Genomic DNA, 21,892 nt, shown 5'->3' on the forward strand with positions numbered 1-21,892 from the left:
AAACCACTATTTGGGTGCATGGCAGAGCTCGGAAGGGAAGCAGCTCCATTTGACGTTTTTGGCTGGAATTGAGATCGGACACCATGTCGCGTTTGGAAAGCCCCTGATGTACCAAAACAGTAGAAACCCCCCACAAATAACACCATTTTGGAAACTAGACCCCCCCCAAGGAACTTATCTAGATGTGTGGTGAGCACTTTGAACCCCCCAGTGCTTCACAGAAGTTTATAACGCCCGGGCGTGAAAATAAAAAAATCGTATTTTTTCCACAAACCATCTTTTAGTCCCCATTTTTTTTTTATTTTCCCAAGGGTAACAGGAGAAATTGGACCCCAAAAGTTGTTGTCCAATTTGTCCTGAGTACGCTGACACCCCATATGTGGGAGAAAACTACTGTATGGGGACACGTCGGGGCTCGGAAGGGAAGTAGTGACGTTTTGGAATGCAGACTTTGATGGAATGGTCTGCGGGTGTCATATTGCCTTTGGAGAGCCCCTAATGTACCTAAACAGTGGAAACCCCCCACAAATGACCCCATTTTGGAAACTAGACCCCTGAGGAACTTATCTAGATGGTGGTGAGCACTTTGAACCCCCAAGTGCTTCACAGAAGTTTATAACGCCTGGGCGTGAAAATAAAAAAATCATTTTTTTTCTGCAAAAATAATATTTTTGCCCCCAATTTTTTATTTTCCTAAGGGTAAAAGGAGAAATTGGACCCCAAAAATTGTTTTGCAATTTGACCTGAGTTGGCTGATACCCTACATGTGGGGGTAAAACACTGTTTGGGCGCATGGCAGAGCTTGGAAGGGAAGGAGCACCATTTGACTTTTTCAACGCAGAATTGGCTGGAATTGAGATCAGACGCCATGTTGCCTTTGGAGAGCACCTGATGTGCCCAAACAGTGGAAACCCCCCAATTATAACTCCAACCCTAAGGCCTCTTTCACACTTCAGTTTTTTGCATCAGTTATAATCCGCCAAAAAGGCAGACAAGCGGATCCGTTCTAAACTGATGTGAACGGATGGCACAGGATCCGTTTTCAGACGGATCCTGAAAATGAAGAAATTTAAAGGAATCGCTGGGAGAGGGAGGGGGAGAGGGAGAGGGAGAGGGAGAGGGAGAGGGAGAGGGAGAGGGAATTTTTTTTTTTTGTCCGGCACCCAGAAAGAAATTCGGGTTAAATCAGTGTTTGCAGGATCCGCCAGAGGAAAAAACGTTACAAGCTCCGTTTTGAAATTTTTGAGGATGGTGACGGACAGCAACTTTTGGCGGATCCTCACAAAAAAAACGGATGTAACGGACAGCAATCCGTCACAATCCGCCATTAATGCAAGTCAATGGGAAAAAAACGGATCCTCAAAAAAAAAATTGAGGATCCGTTTTTTTTCAAAACCTGGCGGATTGTGACTGATTGTAAAAAACGGAAGTGTGAAAGAGGCCTAACCCCAACACACTCCTAACCCTAATGGGAAAATGGAAATAAATACATTCTTTTAGTTTTATTATTTTTCCCTAACTAAGGGGGTGATAACGGGGGGGGTTGATTTACTATTTATGGCGGGTTTTTATGTTTGGCGGCTGTCAGACGCTAAAAGACGCTTTTTATTGTAAAAATAGTTTTTGCATCACCACATATTGTGAGCTATAATTTTTCCATATTTTGACCCACCAAGTCATGTGAGGTCTTATTTTTTGCGGGACGAGTTGACGTTTTCATTGGTTCCATTTTCGGGCACATGACATTTTTTGATCGCTTTTTATTCCGATTTTTGGGACGCAGAATGAACAAAAACCAGCGTTTCATAAATTTCTTTTGGGTGGTGCGTTTACGCCGTTCCTCGTGCGATAAAATTGATAAAGCGGTTTTATTCTTCAGGTCAGTACGGTTACAGTGTTGCCTCATTTAGGTCTTTTTTAATGTTTTGTCGGTTTTTTGCAATGAAAACAATTTTATATAAAAAATTATTTTTGTATCTCTTTATTCTGCGAGCTAGAACTTTATTTTTTTTGCGGATGACGCTGTATGGCGGCTCGTTTTTTGCGGGACAAGATGACGTTTTCAGCGGTACCATGGATATTTATATGTGTCTTTTTGATCGCGCATTATTGCACTTTTTGTTCGGTGGTATGATAGTAAATTATTTTTTGCTTCGTTTTTTTATTTTTATTTTTTAAGGGGTTCGCTAAAGGGGTTAACTAATGGGACAGTTTTATAGGGCGGGTCGCTACGGACGCGGCGATACCAAATGTGTACTTTTATTGTTTTGTTTTTTTATTTTGAAAAAATGGATTTATTGGGGATTTTTTTTTTTTTTTTTTACTAATTTATTTAGTGATTTTTTTAAAGTTATTTTTAACACTTTTTTTTTTACCTTATTACCTTGTCCCAGGTGGGACATCACTGTCCTGTGACAGATCGCTGATCTGTCACATCACAGATCACTGTGACAGATCAGCAATCTGTCACAGGCAGTTCTGCAGACTTCCTCATGCCTGCGCTTTGCAGGCAGTGAGGAAGTCAGCTCCCTACAGGCCCCCGTCGCCATCTTGGATCCGGGGGCCTGTAGGGAAAGAGACCCCGCAGCAGCGCTGCATATTGCGCTGCCGTGGGGGGCTCAGGGAAGCACGGAGGGAGCCCCCTCCCTGCCGATGCGTCCCTTTAACCCCCGGTACACCGCGATCGCGTTTGATCGTGGTGTACAAGGGGGTTAAGGTGTCGGGGGCGGTCAGTGACAATCAGCTGACACCCGCCCACGATCAGCGGCGCTCACCACGTGGGCGCCGCTGATCGCTGGACGTAATATTCCGTCCATGGTAATTAGGTCCAGGGTCACATGGACAGAATATTACGTCCCTTGTAGGTAAGGGGTTAAAGGGCCGGCGCGCCAAATCGAAAGCTGAGTGACCCCAGGCTCCAAATCGGAGGCTGAGCCACCCCAGCCTCCAAATCGGAGGCTGATCGACCCGGCCTACAAATTGGAGGCTGAGCCACCCTGGCCTCCAAATCGGACCCAGAGTGGCCCCACCCACCAAATCAGACCCTGAGGGGCCCCACAGGCCAAAGTGGCCCCTGAGACACCCCCACAGTTAAAACGGATCCTGAGTTGAAAGTCTTGCAGGGGCAGCAGGCAAGTCTCTCTTAAAGGGGCAGCCCGGGCACCATTTCAAACCACTGTCTGTACTTCCTTCAAGAAATACACATCTAGTTATAGTGGTTTGAAAAAACCACTATATTGTAATCTGAACGCTGCTAACTTATTCTTATTATTCAGTTGATTTCCGCAATTAATACGGCCCGAACCGCTACACGCACAGACTCCGTTGAGGGGTCGTTTCGAAGCCAGCATCCACGAGAGGGGTGCTAAGTATTTTTCGTATCGATCGGATTTGTAGTTTTTGCGCAATTTGCGTTTGAAATTTTTTTTCCCGTCATTGGAATGCACTGTCTCAATGCATTTGAATGGGAAACTTAAAACGTGCCCTGAGGCGATTGAAATGGCAGTAAAGCTCATTGATAAGCGCAGGCACATCCAGTTACTATGCCAACGCCTACGAACGTCACATGACACCCCCAGGACAGAGCTTCTGCCACATCAGCTCTTAAAGCGAAACCCACAGCACAAATGCAAATCTAGCTTCATCACATGACGCATGCCCCTGAGAGAGAATGTGCACCAAAGTGCGCCCCCGCCCACCAAATCAGACCCCGAGGGGCCCCGCCCACCAAATCAGACCCCGAGGGGCCCCGCCCACCAAATCAGACCCCGAGGGGCCCCGCCCACCAAATCAGACCCCGAGGGGCTCCGCCCACCAAATCAGACCCTGAGGAGCCCAGGCCACCGATTCGGATCCTGAGGGGCCCCACCCACCAAATCAGACCCTGAGGCCAAAGTGGCCCGAGAGGCACTCACAGTTAAAACGGATCCTGAGTTGAAAGTCTTGCAGGGGCAGCAGGCAAGTCTCTCTTAAAGGGGCAGCCCGGGCACCATTTCAAACCACTATCTGTACTTCCTTCAGGAAATACACATCTAGTATTATTACTATTCAGTTGATTTCCGCAATTAATGCGGCCCGAACCGCTACACGCACAGTCTCCGTTGAGGTGTTGTTTCGAAGCCAGCGTCCATGAGTGGTGCGCTAAGTATTTTTCGTGTCGATCGGATTTGTAGTTTTTGCGCAATTTAAATTTGAAAAAACAATTTTCCTGTCATTGGAATGCACTGTCTCAATGCATTTTAATGGGAAAATGATGCCATAGGGAAAACATGGGGCAGTCGTGAGGTGGCAGTTAAGCTCATTGATATGCGCAGGCCAGGGCCGGCGTCAGCACGCGGCGCACCCGGGCAAGTGCCGGGGCCCTGGCGAGATGGGAGGGCCCACTCACGCTGTCTGGGATACCCGCCGGCAGCCACGCCCCCCATGTACTGACCCCATCCTGCGCCCTCCGCGAGGGACCCACGCAGTGATGCAGCCCCTTACTGCCAGCAATGATCATCGCTTCCTTCGGCTGTAATCTTGTGTGCGGTGCTGGCACAGGACCTGTGATGTCACAGGAGGGGAGGAGTCAGGGGTCACATGATCAGGGTGGCTGCAGGACTCTGCTGTGCTGGTCACTTGTCATTATGGTGCTGGTCTGGATGGATGAGGTAACGTTTATGTGTGGGACAGTGGGGTCAGGGAGGGGTTTAACAAGGTGGATGTAGCAGGGCCGTGTGTACTTCTGTGGGGTCAGGAGGAGGTGTTTTACAAGGTGGATGTAGCAGTGCCGTGTGTACTTGTGTGGGGTTAGGAGGGGTTTTACAAGGTGTATGTAGTAGAGCCGTGTGTACTTGTGTGGGGTCAGGAGGGGTTTTACAAGGTGGATGTAGCAGAGCCGTGCGTGTTCTTGGGTGGGATCAGGAGGGGTTTACAAGGTGTACGGAGCAGAGCCGGGTGTGTGTACGAGGTGTACGGAGCGAAGCCGTGTGTACGAGATGTATGGAGCGGAGCAGTGTGTGTATGAGGCATACAAAGCGGAGCCGTGAGTGTACGAGGTGTATGGTGGGGAGCATTTATACCTCCCGAGTCCCAACCGTCCCGGATCCAGTGAGACAGTCCCGATATTGAGAGACAGACTGCCCCAGCTGGGAGCTTACTTTCCCCACGGGACACAGGAGTACACAGCGGAGCCCCAAGGAGCAATTTAAAACTTGCACGTAATGTTCTACAGGAAGGGACGTGCTGGAAGCTGACCAGAAATTAGGTAATTTCAGTAGGAGATTGTGACGGAACCATGGAGGCACTTCAGATCCATCACCGTGTCCTCCTCTGACAGAGCGGACAGCGGGATCGCCTTGGAATCGGGGATGTCGGCCATGTGAGTGGATCATGATATGTCCTGCACCAGGAGGCTCAGGTGGGCACTACAATGGGAGCTGGGCTGCTATGGTATCTTTATAGAATTTTTCTTGCTCTGTTTCTTTCTAATTTTTTTTTTCTCTGTTCTTTCTCTTTCCTCTTTCTCTCTACCTCTGTTCTTTCTTTCCCCTCTTTTCTCTCTCCCTCTGTTCTTTATTCCCCTCTTTGTTTTTTTTTCTGTCCACTCTTTTTTCTCTTTTTTCCTCTGTTCTTTCTTTCCCCGCTTTTTTTTCCTTTCTCTGTTCTTTTCTTTCTCTCTGTATCTTTGTCTGTTCTTCCTTCCATTCTCTTTCTTTCTCTGTTCTTTATTTCCCCTCTTTCTTTCTGTTCTCTCTTTCATGCGTACACTACTAATCAGTAGCCTCCATCACATGAACGTGTTTTGCCACAGAGCGAGTGTCCGTGTGGATCACATGCGTGTCCGTGTGATCCACACGGAGACAAGTCCGTTTAGCCGTCACCACGGATGTCACACGGCATGAGTTGTGGTATGTGTTAAGGGGGGGGCAACTGAGACTTTTTCGCCCGGGGCCCTCAAAAACCTGGAGCCGACCCTGGCGCAGGCACACCCAGTTACTATGCCAACGAATACGAACTTTACATGACCCCAGCAGGACAGTTTCTGCCAGATAATATTAGCTCTTAAAGCGAAACCCACAGCACAAATGCAAATCTAGGTTCATCACATGACACATGCCCCTGAAAGATAATGTGCGCCAAAGTGGATTTAGAAGCCCAGTGCGCCAAACTAGCTCTTAAAGGGCCGGCGCACCGAATCGGGCCCTGAGGGGCCCCGCCCACCAAATCGGGCCCTGAGGGGCCCCGCCCACCAAATCGGGCCCTGAGGGGCCCCGCCCACCAAATCGGGCCCTGAGGGGCCCCGCCCACCAAATCGGGCCCTGAGGGGCCCCGCCCACCAAATCGGGCCCTGAGGGGCCCCGCCCACCAAATCGGGCCCTGAGGGGCCCCGCCCACCAAATCGGGCCCTGAGGGGCCCCGCCCACCAAATCGGGCCCTGAGGGGCCCCGCCCACCAAATCGGGCCCTGAGGGGCCCCGCCCACCCAAAAAAAAAAAAAAACAGACCCTGAGGGGCCTTACCCACATAATCGGACCGAGGGGCCCCACCCAAAAAAAATCGGTCCTTGAGGGGCCCCGGCCACAAAATCGGTCCCTGAGGGGCCCCAGCCACAAAATCGGTCCTTGAGGGGCCCCAGCCACAAAATCGGTCCTTGAGGGGCCCCAGCCACAAAATCGGTCCTTGAGGGGCCCCAGCCACAAAATCGGTCCTTGAGGGGCCCCAGCCACAAAATCGGTCCTTGAGGGGCCCCAGCCACAAAATCGGTCCTTGAGGGGCCCCAGCCACAAAATCGGTCCTTGAGGGGCCCCAGCCACAAAATCGAACCCTGAGGGGCCCCGGCCACAAAATCGAACCCTGAGGGGCCCCGGCCACAAAATCGGACCCTGAGGGATCCCGGCCAGCTATTCAAGCCCTGAGGAGCCCAGGTCACCGAATCGGATCCTGAGGGGCCCCACTAGGGTGACCGCAAAAAATCGATGTCGGAATTTTGTCCGTCTGGACCCCACAAAACGATTCCCCTTTCCAGATATTGAGATAGCCAAAATTTGAGCTCGATCAAACGACGTTAACCCGTGCCGCTCAAAGTTTGAAAAAATCCAAATTGAGGTATTTTAAGATTTAGGTATTTTGCATAGTCTGTTAGACTATAAAGAATGTGACAACAACATTGCAGAAATAGCCCTGACCAAATTTTCAAACCATTTGTGGTATTTGAATGCAGAGTTGGTGGGATTATCGTTTTTTGATCCCACCATTACAGACAATGAAAAGTTGTTAATGGCTAATAAATTGCTCAGTAGCACAGATGAACCATCAGAGCACGCTAGGGTTGTAAATCCAAAAGTTAGGAAAGAAAAATTAAAAGAGGTAGGAAGTAACCGACTTTAACGACCTTCTGACAAAAGATGAAGAACAAAAGCAATATGTCCTGCAAGTTGTAAGCAAATGCCGAGCATTATATTCTGACGTTTCAAAAACTACTTTAACAAAAGCTCTAGAATAGATTAGATAACTATGTAAAATTATCAACTCATGTAGGTTAGCGTGCTCTGATGGTTCATCTGTGCTACTGAGCAATTTATTAGCCATTAACAACTTTTCATTGTTTGTAATGGTGGGATCAAAAAACGATAATCCCACCAACTCTGCATTCAAATACCACAAGTGGTTCGAAAATTTGGTCAGGGCTATTTCTGCAATGTTGTTGTCACATTCTTTATAGTCTAACAGACTATGCAAAATACCTAAATCTTAAAATACCTCAATTTGGATTTTTTCAAACTTTGAGCGACGAGCGGCACGGGTTAACGTCGTTTGATCGAGCTCAAATTTTGGCTCTCTCAATATCTGGAAAGGGGAATCGTTTTGTGGGGTCCAGACGAACAAGATTCTGACATTTCCCCCCCCCCCCATATGAGATCCGGTCACCCTAGGCCCCACCCACCAAATCAGACCCTGAGGCCACAGTGGCCCCTGAGAGGCACCCACAGTTAAAACGGATCCGGAGTTGAAAGTCTTGCAGGGGCCGCAGGCAAGTCTCTCTTAAAGGGGCAGCCCAGGCACCATTTCAAACCACTATCTGTACTTCCTTCAGGAAATACACATCTAGTTGTAATTCAAGTCTTCATATTTAAAAAAAAAAAAAAAAAAAAAAAAAAAAAAAAAAAAAAAAAAAAAAAAAAAAAAACACGACAAAACACTTTCCTTTATTACCACAGAAAATTACTTCTCCAGCTCTGGGGTGAGAAAATTTTGAGGGCTACAGTAGTTCCCTTCTGCTAGCCTCGCAATTGAAATCTATGGGTTGCAGTTCTAATCTGAACTCTGAATTTGACAGCGAGTTAGGGGTGGTCCACATTGCGTTAGGGGCCATGCGTTGAGCACATCCATTACATAGCAGCACTGACGTTATGTAGTGGATGTGTTAACGCACCCATTGGCCTAATTGTTAGTAACGCATCCTAACGCATGGCTAATTCGTCATGCATTAGCGATGATGCGTTACTTTATGACGCACCCTCGAACACGGTCTGTAGAGTTTTCGGGTGCGTGGGGTCTAGCGCACAGCAAACCGACGCATTTGCTGTGCATAGACCTGTATGGCTAACGCATGGTAGCGAAATGCTACCATGCGTTAGCGCATACCGTTAGTGCTAGGGCACAAAAGATGTAAAAAAAAAAATGACAGCAGCGTTTAATGGATCCATTGAATGGATGCGCCAACGCAATGTGAACCTGGCCTTACCAGTTTCATTTAAGAGGACAGACTGAGTGAAGGAAGCAGGGTCAGAAGGCCGATAATGAAAGTTTTCTGAAGATACATTATAAAATATGCTAGCTTCTCCTGTACAGTATAACCCTTTGACAGTAAGGATATGACTAATTTCCTAAGGGCAATAATAGCTGTAACTAAGGGCAATTATAGTAAGACCAAATCATTTTGACTTTACAGGGGCTGTACAAAAATTACCACAGGTTTAAGAGGTGAGCTGATAAGCCAGACAACACATGCAGGAACCACTTTATTTTTCAGACTATAAAAGACTTTTCCACAAAATTTTTGTGGGAAAATGGGGGTGCGTCTTATAATGCGGATATACCTTACCAGCCGCGGTGGAGCAGGGTCACTGCTGGAGGAGGTAAGAGTGGCATGTTGCTGCAGGCCACAGGCTGGGATGAGGGGGTGTTCCGATGCGTGCCGCTGCAGGTGTTTGGTGATGCAGGGGCTCTGCTAACATTTTGGAAGGCCCAGAGCCCCCGCACTTACATGGTTTACTGTGCAGTGAACTCCGGGAAAATGGCTGCCGGGGCATGCGCAGATGGAGATCTCAGCACCAAGATGTCAGCGCTGAGATCTCATCTCCCGAGATCGCCATCTGTGCATGCCATTTTCCCGGAATCCACCGCACAGTGAACCATGTAAGTGTGGGGGCTCTGGGCTTTCACAAAATGACGGCAGAGCCCCCGCACCACTGAACATCTGCAGCGGTGCACATTGCAACATCCCCTCATCCCAGTCTGAGGCAACACTCCACTCTTGCCTCCTCCAGCAGTGACCCTGGGACCCTGCTTCACTGCAGCCACATCCCCCGGTAAGCAATAAGAGGCATGGTTTATAAGAAGCATCACCATTATATTAAAAAAAAAAGTTTTGCCTATTTTTCTCAAAATTTGGGGTGCATTTTATAATCCGGTGTGTCTTCTACTCCGCAAAATACAGTATGTACAAATGTAGTGTTTTCAGGGAAAGTAACTATTTTACTAATTATGTTTAAGCCCTGACACCTGGTCCTAGCTAGGTTATGGTCTAAGGGGTGTGCTACATAATTTGCTTACATTAGCCTAACTATTGAAACTTGGAAGGGAGTTTAGCTAGAATGTGACTATAACCACAAATCGCAGACTTGTGCTCACATGACCGCCCACTCATATGGGGAATGTCATAATTTGGCAGTCACACGGCAACTGCAGGTAGACACTCAAATATTCTGGGTTCATTCTCTTACCTTGATCAGTTTGGCAGCCTGATCTTCTAGAACAATTACATCTTCTTCCATCTTTTTAAGTTTTGCCTCTGTAGTGACTTTTTCTAATTGAAGTTTCTGTCTGGCAGCCTCTTCCTCCTCCAACTGTTCTTCTAGCTCCTACAGAAGAAGTCAACACAACTACATGTCAAGTCAACACGGGGAGCACATAAGTTTGGGTAGAAGGAAAGAGGGGATGAAAAAACACAGACCAAGGCAACATGTCAATATACATACAATTTGGATTAAGAGGGTTTGGTTCTGAATGCATGCCTCCAATGCAGTCACTGCAGAGGACAGAAAGAAAGATCCTAAGGCTGTGACGTCAAACCCCTAAAACCCTATAACCGTGACGGTGAACCATTTAGAGACCGAGTGCCGAAAGTGCAATCTAAAATCCACTTATTTATCGCAAAGTGCCAACACGGCAATTAAACCGGAATACTGAGGTTTTAGATTAGAAAAACTCCTACATTAGTGCTGCTATAGCAAAAAGCTTGTAAGCCCTGCACTCCAAGCCTAAGACACTAGCCACCGATTGAGGTGAAGGTCTGTTTTTGAGAATGGATAGGATTTTTATTCAAAAGTAAAATGGCCCCACATGACGCTGCATACAGTATACTGGCCCCACATGACGCTGCATACAGTATACTGGCCCCACATGACGCTGCATACAGTATACTGGCCCCACATGACGCTGCATACAGTATACTGGCCCCACATGACGCTGCATACAGTATAATGGCCCCACATGACGCTGCATACAGTATAATGGCCCCACATGACGCTGCATACAGTATGATGGCCCCACATGACGCTGCATACTGTATAATAATGGCCTTGCATAAAAAAAAAACTCACATCTGCCAGTTGTAACGCTGATCTGGTCTCCATCTATCAATCCTACCTGTGGGCACGCGCGCCATCTCGGCAATAGCACTGCAGCCACTCCTCAGCCCGCGCACCATCCCCGTCCTCAACACATGCGCAGACTAATGGAACGGCGCGGCCTGATGTGAGCGTGCACAAGAGAGTGGCCATGGCGCCAGCGCTAGTGATGAGGGTCCAGGAGATTACGAGCGTGCTGAGGAGAGTGGTGGTGGCGCTAGTTTTGAGGAGATGGCGCGAGGGCTCTGCGTGCCCCCTCTGGCACACGCGCCATAGGCTCGCCACCACTGCCCTATAACCTCACACTGCATGGTAAGTATTTTATTTTTTGATTTTAATGGAGTAATGATAAACAAAAAATCCAGAATGTTTTTTTTTTTTTTTTTTTTTTACACCTATCCTAAATGGCTCAATGATCCGTGGTAGTCGGCTATAATTGGCTTTCTACACTAAAGATTTTGGGAAGGTCTTCCAGCTGCCTGCAACTGAGCATGGAAAAGGCAGAGGATTGCGTCCTGAAACTCCACTGCCTTGACCTGTCACCATGATATCGGCCAGAAAGACTAACACTGATCAGGGACAGAGCGTGGGATAATCAGCTTTTATTGAGGGATGCAAAAGTATCAGTGTTCATCAAGTAACTCTCCACATTGATGTGACCTGTCACATAAGTAACTTGGGGTCCTATTGTTCCCACTACTGTTGGACCACAGTAATGACCTATCTAATGGCAAGCAGTGAAATAACCATAGGGATCACAGCAGTTGCAGAATAGACGGAGATTCAGTCAAGGAGTCACAGTTCACCCTACCCTATCCCATCCGGCCTTTGAGTCATGTACACAAGGTCCAAAAACACAGATGTGCTTTAGGATAGGTGTACAGGATTAGTTTTATTTTTTCTAGATTGAGATGTGAATTTGACTTGGAACCTTATCTCCTGAACACTGAGTTTTCAAACTTAAATCTTGGAGAATACTCTGAAATATCAGGTTGTGCTTTGTTTAGGACTTGCCCGGCAAGTGTGCCCTCACTAACTTTCAGATGAGATGGTAATGGGAAATAAAAACTTTAGTATTTCGGCCCAGCACTTTATAGTATGAAGAAAGTGTAATGCTGCAATGGATTGTGCATAACTTGGATCATCGTATTTCACAGGATTCTTCAGTTGGTATCACTGAATGCAGATTGCGATTTGAGAATTTGGAAAATGACTGATTAGTGCTGTTAGAGAAATCAGTAAGTTTATGTTTTGAGATATTAAGGTGTCTTTTTATGCACTAGTAATGTCATTTTTATTAAATAAAAATTAAAAGCCTTTATTCACCACTTGAAGAGTAACTTATTTGAGTCCTGGATTTCTGTGATGTGTTCAGGTTAATTTGGCAGATGACTAGACAATTGATGATTTACCTGATATAACTACTTACTTTAAAGTAGCATTTCTAGTCCTATTTTTACATGTAAAAAGGTTATGCCTGATCCAATACCCTCAACTAAATAGATCACGGTTAGCATGTCATGAACTTGCCCCAATATTCTGTTGCATTTTCTTCTTTTCCATCTGCAAAATCTGGCATCGCTCCTCCTCTTCCTCCACCCGAGACTCCAAGTCATGCAAAATTTCCTCCAATTCTTGCTTTTTAGCTGCTAGACGAGCTCTCATTTCTTCCGCTTCAGCACAAAGCTCAGTTTCAGCCTGCAATTGTTCCTGCAGTTGTATTTTCTCTTGCTGAAGCTACATAAAAAATAATGCAACTACAAAGTTATTAAAGATACTAATAACTTTATAACAGCAGATGCAAATCAGGAGTAAAACATTAAAAAATGTTTAGTATCTAAGCCGCCAGTATGTGAAGCGTGACAAGTTTTGCCACAAGATACAATACTGGTACCATTCAGCTTTTATGAAGCATCCCTAATGTGAATAAAACTTGTCAAACAGCAGAAGCACCTACTCAAGTTATCATACCTGTACAAAAATATCGCAAGTGGTAGTTACAAGTAAGCTCAAACAGAAGAATATTGCCAATAGTGAATAAAATATATGCTTTAATTATATACAAAAATTTAAGTCACCTGCATCTGAAAGTGCTCCATCTCAGAAACTTTCTGGTCAGAAAAAGTTTGAAGCTCTTTCACTTTTTGAAGTTCCACTTCCTTTGCATGCAATTCCTCATCAAACCTGTTCGCTTGTAGAAGTGGTTTGACCTGGACACAATAATATACAGCATAAACAAAAACGGGGAAATCACACCACACAAATATAGTAGAAGGCTGCACATTGGTGTCATTTTTTGCAGGATACACGAAAGATGTTTTGTATTTGCATTGATGCCAATCTATTTTCTTAACCTAAAACACATTTCGGAGGGTTTTAGCTTTCAAAAGAATTTATACAACCAATGGATGAATTTAACGTCGGGTTATAAGCGTTTATTTACATAACATGGATAAGCGACAACTTCTGTCAGGGACTGTATTGCAAGATATATTACAAGATTCTACATCTGGGAAAGAAAAATGAAAATGGAAGGAATAGGACTAAGAAACAGCACATGTGAAAGACTTGGGTATACTAGTAGATTAGACTGCACGAGTCAACAATGTGATGCAGCCACAAGAACAGGCAAACAGTTCTAGGATGTATGTATTGAGAAGTCTAGATCATGTGAAGTTATTATCCCTCTCTACTCCTCCTGGGTCAGGCATCACCTGGAATACCATGTCCAGTTCTGGGCACATTAAAAAAAAAAAAAAAAAAAAAAAATATATGACATGAACAAACTGGAGCTCAGAGAAGAGCTACCAGGATGGTGAGCAGACTGCAATGTATGTTCTACGATGAAACGGCTGAAGGATCTGGGAATGTTTAGCTTGCAAAAAGGCTAAGGCTAGTTTCACATTAGCGTTTTTAGCGCTGCGCTTCATGCGCAATAAAAAACGCATGCAAAAGACGCATCATGCGTTTGCTTTTTTAGGCGTATGCGTTTCAACCAGTTTCTAGCCATGTTAACTCTTAAAATGCATGCGATTTTAAACGCAGTCGTGCGCATGTCCATGCGCACACCTGCGTTCCCATAGATTGTGATTTTTTTTTGGCGCATTCTGTGCGCAAGCGGGGTTTTTTTTTTTGTTTTTTTAAAAAACAGGTTGGACGGTCCAAAAATGCAACAGGTTGCGTCCGGCACGCCTAGGCGCACACTTAAAAAAAACACGCATGCGCACGGAAAAGCAGACAAACGCATGCAAACGCTAGACCATGCGCCCCCATGTTAAACATAGGGGCGCATGGACGCGCACGATGTGCTGCACTAAAAAACGCTAATGTGAAACCAGCCTAAGAGGCGGTCTACAAATATCTGAAAGGATGTTACAGTGTAAAGGGATCAGCCTTATTCTCATTTGCACATGAAAACATGAGAAGCAATGGGATGAAAATGAAAGGGACAAGATACAGATTAGATATTAGAAAACTGACAGTGAGTGGAACAGGCTGCCACAAGGTGGTGAGTTCTCCTTCAATGGAAGTCTTCTAGCAGATGTTGGACAGACATCTGTCAGAGAATTTGGTGAATCCTGCATTGAACACGGGGTTGGACGCAATGAACATGGAGGTCCCTTCCTAACATTCTATGATTATAAGATATTACAAAGTTGCTAATTTTGATGTACTATTGATTTAGGAAATAAAAATAATAAAAGGATTTTTACGCTTTAAGTATGCCCTAAGCCAATATAAGACAGTCAACCTGTTAAAGAAAACCAAAAACAAGTTCCTACCTTTGTAAACAACCTCCACCACTGCCAGTTCCTTAATTTTAGGTAAGCTGCACAATTTCTTTGAATTACTTTCATTGCAGTAAGCTGCTGCTGGCGTTTGGCAAAAGCTCTGAAAATAGGTAAGGTGTAAATTTTTGTGAAACTGTATATAACATCTTGTTAAACCTCTATTCTTTTTAATTGTGCAAAAAGTCTGCTAACCTCCATGTAGTTCTAGCTAATCTTAAACTTCAAACTGTGGCACCCAATGTTTTGAGGATCTTTATTGCTGAAGGTGGAATTGCCTGAAGTTAACCTAAATCTCTTATCAAACAATAATATATATTTTTTTTTTTTTTTTTTTTTTTTTTTACACACACATACAGCATATTTTATTCATGGAATCTTAATCTATTTTGAGAAACGGGACTCTTGAAGGTTGCAGGACCCATAACTACAAATTTAAGAACGTACCAATCTAGACGAAGCAAGTGCCCTTACTTACTTTCTTGCAATGTAGCCTCTGCACCAGGCTTGGAAACCAATAATCACATCTGTAATTTTAAGATCACGTTCTTCTTCTAAATGAGCAAGGACACCAGCTCTGAAAAACACTTTGCTTTGTCCAATACGATAAAGGTTGGAATCTAGCTCCAGTGCTTTGATCTGTTACAAACAAAATTAGGTTAGTACCAACATACACCTCCCCCCACTGGTGGACATGGACACAAGTGGGCCCCTGTGCAAGAATAATATATGGGTTCTTTCAAGCCCTATAGCTAATCAATGCAAAATTCCACCTGATTCGGAGGAAGAAATGGGCCCATTAACCCTCTGGGTCCCTGTGTGGCTGCACAGTTTACACCGATGATATGTCCATCCGTGCCTCCACATACTTCAGCTTTTCCTAATGCTAGCAAGACATTAGTTTTGACTGTAGCAGTCACTGTCTGGTACTGCAGAGCAAATCCTATTCTTTATCAGAATGGCAGCACTGAGTACAGCCGCATAAGGGCCTGTCACACTAAGCGATATCGCTAGCAATATCGCTATAACGTCACTGGTTTTTGTGACGTTATAGCGATATTGCTCTGTCTGATACTTACCTCTGACCGGCTCCCCCGCTGGTTACCGCTAATCGCACGAGAACGTCATGGACCGTTTCTCGTCGTCAGCTTCCTGCTGTGGAGACGAGCGATGCGTGGACGCAGGCGGGAGGACGTCAGGATCGCTTCGTCTGACAGGTAAGTAGCGACCCCCGACCCCTGCGATGTCACTGGTGAGATCTGCCTGTGTGGCAGCTCACCAGCGACCACTTAGCAATGCACCAGCGATCCTGACCACATCATATCGCTGGTCGGGATCGCTGGTGCATCGCTAAGTGTGACAGTACCCTTAGGCTATGTGCACACACTGCGGTTTTTGCTGCGGTTCCGCTGCGGTTTTGGCCCTGCGGAACCGCAGCAGTTCCGCAGACATGGTACAGTACCATGTAACCCTATGGGTTTTCAAAACCGCAGTGCTCACGCTGCGGTTTTTTCCGTGCAGTTTATAAACCGCAGAATGTCAATTGTTTCTGCGGATTCCGCTGCGGATTCACACCTTTAACATAGTAGAGGTGTGAAACCGCAGGCCAAACCGCAGGTCACTTTACCTGCGGTTCCGCGGGGAGAAACCCGCAGGTGATTCCACAGTGAGTGCACATAGCCTAAGACTCCTCTCTGGAACCGTATGACTGTTTAGTAATGTAAATTCAGCCATAAGGATTCCAGAGAGAAGCTCTTATTTAGCAATCATTGGGGGGGGGGGGGGGGGGACTAAAGGCCCTTTTACATTTAGCGATGCACCAGCGAATCGACCCGGTCAGGAATCGCTGGTGCATCGCTAAATGATCGCTAGTGAGCTTCCACATAGGAAGATCTCACAGCGATGCAGCAGCGACGCAGCGCACGATACTCACCTTTCACACACAGCGATCCTGACGTCCTCCCGCCCGCGTCCAGCGTCGCTCGTCTCACACAGCCGGAAGCCCAGCAGGAAGCTGACGACAAGAAATGGAGCCGCGCGATCAGCGATGGACAGTGGGGGAGGCGGTCGGAGGCAAGTATCTCACACAGCGATATCGCTATGTGTAAAACCCCCTTTAGCACACAATTCTCTGGAGACATTTATTTACACTACTTAGCATTATTAGCCTGTAAGAAACACCCTGTTGGAGAACATACAAATTAGCACTAAAGATCTCTGGAACCTTAGGGCAGATTATTGAAGAAAAAAAAAAACAAAAAAAAACAAAAAAAAAACAACCTAAGTGTTTTTGAGCAGAGGGAGTAAAATACTAGGAAAACTGGCAACTTAATTTGGCGACTGACCCCATTGAGTTAATTAAGGTTTGTGTGGGCATTTGTTTAGGCACAGCACTCAGAGGACCTTGAGGTCTGAACATTAACTAAAAAAAATTAAAGACTAAAGGTGCTGCAATTGTAGTTATTCTCATGTAGACTTGCACGTGCACTTGGGATCACTGTCCTGTTGCATGAGCAGTTTTAGACAAGCTTTTGGATAGATGGTTACACTATTGACTTTAGAATTATGAGGCGTTCATGGACCATTCAGTGAATGCACGGTTCCCAAGTTTTGTGGGTGGAAATCCTATCTTCCCCATCGTATATGACAGTTGCTATTATGAGGCGTTTATGCTGACATGTGGCGTTTGGTTTTCGTCAACTTTGGTGCAGGGCATTATGTCCAATATCTCCACTTTGGTCTAGTCCAGGGGTGGGGAACCTTTTTTCTGCCAGTGACCATTTGGATATTAATGCAATCACTTGGGGGCCATGCAAAATTATCAACTCGAAATGTATCCTGCTCTATTTGGTCAAACATTTAACTCGCCCCTAATGTAATGGCAAGGACTGTTTCTCTTTGATGCAAAGTATGACTAGGTAGTAATGATGGCACGGCTACTTGCAACTGCTTTTTCAGATTGGAGTCAGTTTGGAGCACAGCTGTCTGATGATTTTTTAAAAGAACTCGCAGCAGTAAATTCTGAACATAGATGTAGATTACACTGCAGGGGGAAATCACTTCTCACATTACATTCATAGGACTCAAGCAGTGGGGGCCGTCGGGATACATACACCTCACAGGAGGGTCCAGGGATGCTGCTGCTTTGCTTGGTAGGACTGGAGCGCAGAGCTCGCCGTCTGCCTACAAACTACGATCTGATGCTGGCCAGCGTCATAATGTAATCCTTCATTCCATCTGCTGTAGCTTTCAGTAGTGAATGCAGTTTGTGAGCGCGTAGTGTCAGGTACTTAAAGAGCCAGCGTTTTGCCAGCCCAGGCACTGCGATGTCCGGCAATTAGCTTGTTGACCAGAGTAAAGGACGTTGTGGGACGTAGATGGCCCGCAGGCTGAAAATTCCCCACACCTGGTCTAGTCTGTTTACAAGTATTGTTTAACTTTGTAAACTTTGCTGCCATGTTCTTTGTAGAATGAGGCTCTCTTCAAAACCCTTTCAAACTTAAGCTCATTACAGTATTTTAAGTGTTAAATCTTAATTACTGTACTAACTGAGTACTTTAGAGTCTGAACTGTAGCTCTGGGGGTTCTTTGCAATTTTGTTGAGCTGATCTTGGGGCGAATTAACTAAAACGTTACCTCCCACAAAAATTGTGAACGGTCTTGAACGTTTTCCACGTGAGTAAATCTTTCACTGTAAAATGACTCAATTGTTTGAAAAAGGTCTAACGTTTCCCAGATTGATAGGCATCAACAACGGTTCGTTGATCTCTTTAAAGCTTTACATTGGGTTGAACACAAGTGTTCCAACCTAGCAAACTGTCAAAGCTTCTGCTTCTATAGAGTCGCACATTTTCTAATGAACAATTACCGTAATCAAAAGCATTTTATTAGCAGCAGCACCTGGTTACTTGACCCCTTTTGCCATGGTGTAATTTAAGCACATGCTTAGTTTATTTTAAATCTTATGGCAACACTAAGCCAAAATGCAGAAGCAGAGTGTGACAAAATGGTCACGTACTAATCTGAAGTTGTATTTAATTTTAAGACCTTTTAAAAAGGACCAGATATTTAATGTTATGCCACGATACATAAAATCATTGAAAGAGTGTGAACTTAAGTCTCCAATGACTGAATTGGGTTTGTCATACTGTATAATGTGTACAAAGTGAGATTTTTTAGATTTTACACTTTTTATAGATAAAGTAAATGGTTTCTCTTTAGAATAAGAGAAGAACACAGAAGTGGCTTTAAAATATTTTGTTTGATCCAGAAATATTTGTAGAGAGACAAGTTCGGTATTTTAGCAGTTTACTAAAACATCAAGATACGCCAAGGTTACTTTTTTTCCAGAACCCATTACAACACCTCTGTAGAAAGTGATCCTCCCACCAAGGGTAAGACGTCAGTTGGGTTACAGAGCATTAGAGGATCTCCAAAAGACACCACATCAAAATACACCCAATCCATAGTACACATTTGGTGAGAAAGGAGGGGGGCTGTCATGAGTTCTGGAGAAACTGTCAACCGGTAACCAACCTTGGTGTTTTCCCTTAACCTATGACAGTACACCTGAAAGATTTATGGAGAATTGAAATGCCTTAGCGAGGGATCACCACTTGCAGCACCTTTCTACCAGAGGTTATGTTCGCAGAGAAGGCTAGATCCAGTCTGTAGTGCCTAAAGAAAGTAGATGGTGAGGACCAGGTAGCAGCATTACAAATCTGATCAATTTATACCCCCACGCTCTCTGCCCAGGTGGTCACCACAACTCTGGTAGTGAGCCTCGATGCCCTCAGGAACCAGGGCACCACTAGCAGAGTAGGCTACACTACTGGCCTCCCTGATCCCCCTTGCAATAAGTACTTTTGGACAACCCATACCGCTTCCTACTACCCTGAAAGGCCACAGACCAGGCTTTCCTCCACTGACTAGTCATGGATATGCACTTTAACAGTGTTCCAACATCTAGACCAGTGTTTCTCAACTCCAGGCCTCAAGACCCACCAACAGGTCAAGTATTCAGGATTTCCTTAGTATTGCACAGGTAATAATTTCATCACCTGCTCAAACATTAACAGCATCACCTGTGCAATACTAAGGAAAGCCTGAAATCATGACCTGTTGGTGGGTCTTGAGGACTGGAGTTAAGAAACACTGATCTAGACTGAATTTTTTCCTTGCCTGGATTCCTAGGGTTATTACAAAAGGATTTTAGGACAAGCTCTTGACTCCTAGGAAACTTTAAGGCTACCTTGGTAAGGTAGGCCACATCAGGTCTCAGTATAACTATCCTCATATACTTGTGTATAAGAAGGGTTTATAGAAAGGGCCTGTATATTGCTCACCCTGCGGGCCAAAGTTAGTGCTACCAATATGATAGCTTTAAGGGTAAGGTGCTTAGCCGACAATTCCTGTAAAGGTTCAAATTTGGAATTGGCCTGGAACAATCACAGGATTTTATCAATCTCGATACCCACTTATTGGCAGTGATATAATTGTACAACGCTGACACCTGACTCTGAGGGTACTAATAGCAAACACTAGCTCAAATCCCCTCTGGGGGAAAAAGGTTCCAGTTGGTTTCATACTAGAGCTCCTCCAAAGCCTTCCCCTGACAGTTCCAGAAATTTTCTCCACATCCTGCCATAAATCTTTGTTATTTAACAAGGTGGAGACTAACCCTTGAGAAAAAAAAAAAAAAAAAACAAAAAACAAAAAAACAAACACACAACTTTTCTGACTCTGTATTGCCCATTCAAATTCCATGCTGCTAGATGGAAGCCCTTTGCTTGAGTGGCATACTTTACCCTGAGTGAGAAGGTCTGGGATCTCCTGCTGGATCCATGGATCTGACAAGGACGCTGTCCTCAGTAGGGAAAACCATGGTCTTTTTGGCCAGAATGGGGCAATCAGAATCAGTCTTGCCTGATCCTCCCTGATCTTTATCACAACTGCAGGTATTATAGATATTATAGGGAAAGTAAACAATCCTAAGTTCCAGGAGACTTGAAGGCCATCAACTGCATAAGAGTTTTCCCTTGGGTCTAGCGAACAGAATTTTTTTTACTTTCATGGTCTGTCATTACACAAGTCATTTCAGGCAACCCCCCATGAGCGAACTATCCGCTGAAACACCTGGGAGTTTAGGGTCCATTTGACTGTTGTGGCTTAGGAAGTCTGCCTTTGTGTGCAGCGCTGTTGGGGACAAAAGGTGTTTCTCTGCCAGCTGGAAGAGTCTGCTTTCTGCTTCCATTAGTGTTACCTTGTTTTCACCTGGTGATTGATATATGCCACTGTAGCCCAGTTGCCTGAAGTTACAAGGACATGGTGACCAAGAAGGGAGGGAAGCAAGCGTTTTAGAGCACTTTCTACAGCACACAGTTCTTTCAGGTTTGACAACTGATCCCTCTCTAAGAGTGACCAAGAACCATGAATTGTATGATCCCTCATGTACACTCCCCAACCAGAGTTGCCCACATCAGTTGTGACTATTTACTGGCTTTACCCATTGCATCTCTGATGTTAGGTTTGCCCTGTGTCCACCACAAGAGGGAGTTTGATGTCTAAAGAAAGTTCCACCTTCCCTTCTAAAATGTCCTTAAAGCAACCTCTGTGCAGTCAGAATATCCCATTTGAAGCTGCCTTGTGTGGAGCTATCACACCACTGGGATGCAGGAGGTCAGTTGCCAATAGGGGTCATTTTTGGAAGATTATCACTGCTGAGGCAAGATTTACTACCTTGTCCACAGGTAAGAGACAAGTTTGGAGTTCAGAATTCAGAACAAGGACCAGGAATGACTTTACTCTTACTGGTTTAAGCCTTGACATTGAGTGTTCACCATGCAGCCAAGATCTTCTAAGACGATCCTCACATCTCTCAGTTGTGTTGTGCAGTGGTCCCCAACTATGAGGAAGTCGTCCAACTAAGAAACGATAACTATTCCAGTTGTGGAGGTAGGCCGGCTTTTCTGCCATTATCTTGATGAAGATCCTCGGAGCCTATAACCCAAATGGAAGGGCTCCGAATTGGTAATGCTCGATTTTCCCCTGTGTGTACAGGGCTATCCTTAGGTACCTGACTGCATAAATCATGTGGCAAGCACCCTTTAAATCGAAGTCCACCATGAAATAATTGGGAGAGCAGTTATGGCCGTGCACACTGATTCCATCTTGAAGATGCGACCTTTAACCACTGGTTGAGGTTCTTCAGATT

The 21,892-nt window shown here is 45.2% G+C and overlaps 1 protein-coding gene across 2 annotated transcripts in view; it reads right to left on the bottom strand.

Annotated features, from left to right (window-relative positions):
- The window catches only part of MYH9 (myosin heavy chain 9), a 247,741-nt gene that overhangs the window by 71,349 nt on the left and 154,500 nt on the right, over positions 1–21,892 (bottom strand). For both annotated transcript variants that reach the window (XM_073557995.1, XM_073557996.1), the window contains exons 19-23: positions 15,158–15,318; positions 14,674–14,782; positions 12,970–13,101; positions 12,422–12,628; positions 9,986–10,123 (exon numbers count right to left, since the gene is read on the bottom strand). In XM_073557995.1, the coding sequence (XP_073414096.1) occupies positions 9,986–10,123; positions 12,422–12,628; positions 12,970–13,101; positions 14,674–14,782; positions 15,158–15,318 (747 nt within the window). The remainder of the gene's footprint in view (positions 1–9,985; positions 10,124–12,421; positions 12,629–12,969; positions 13,102–14,673; positions 14,783–15,157; positions 15,319–21,892) is intronic.

This window comes from Dendrobates tinctorius, unplaced genomic scaffold (genome assembly GCF_039654945.1).
Source record: "Dendrobates tinctorius isolate UK_male_01 unplaced genomic scaffold, ASM3965494v1 ptg000012l, whole genome shotgun sequence".
NCBI lineage: Eukaryota > Metazoa > Chordata > Amphibia > Anura > Dendrobatidae > Dendrobates > Dendrobates tinctorius.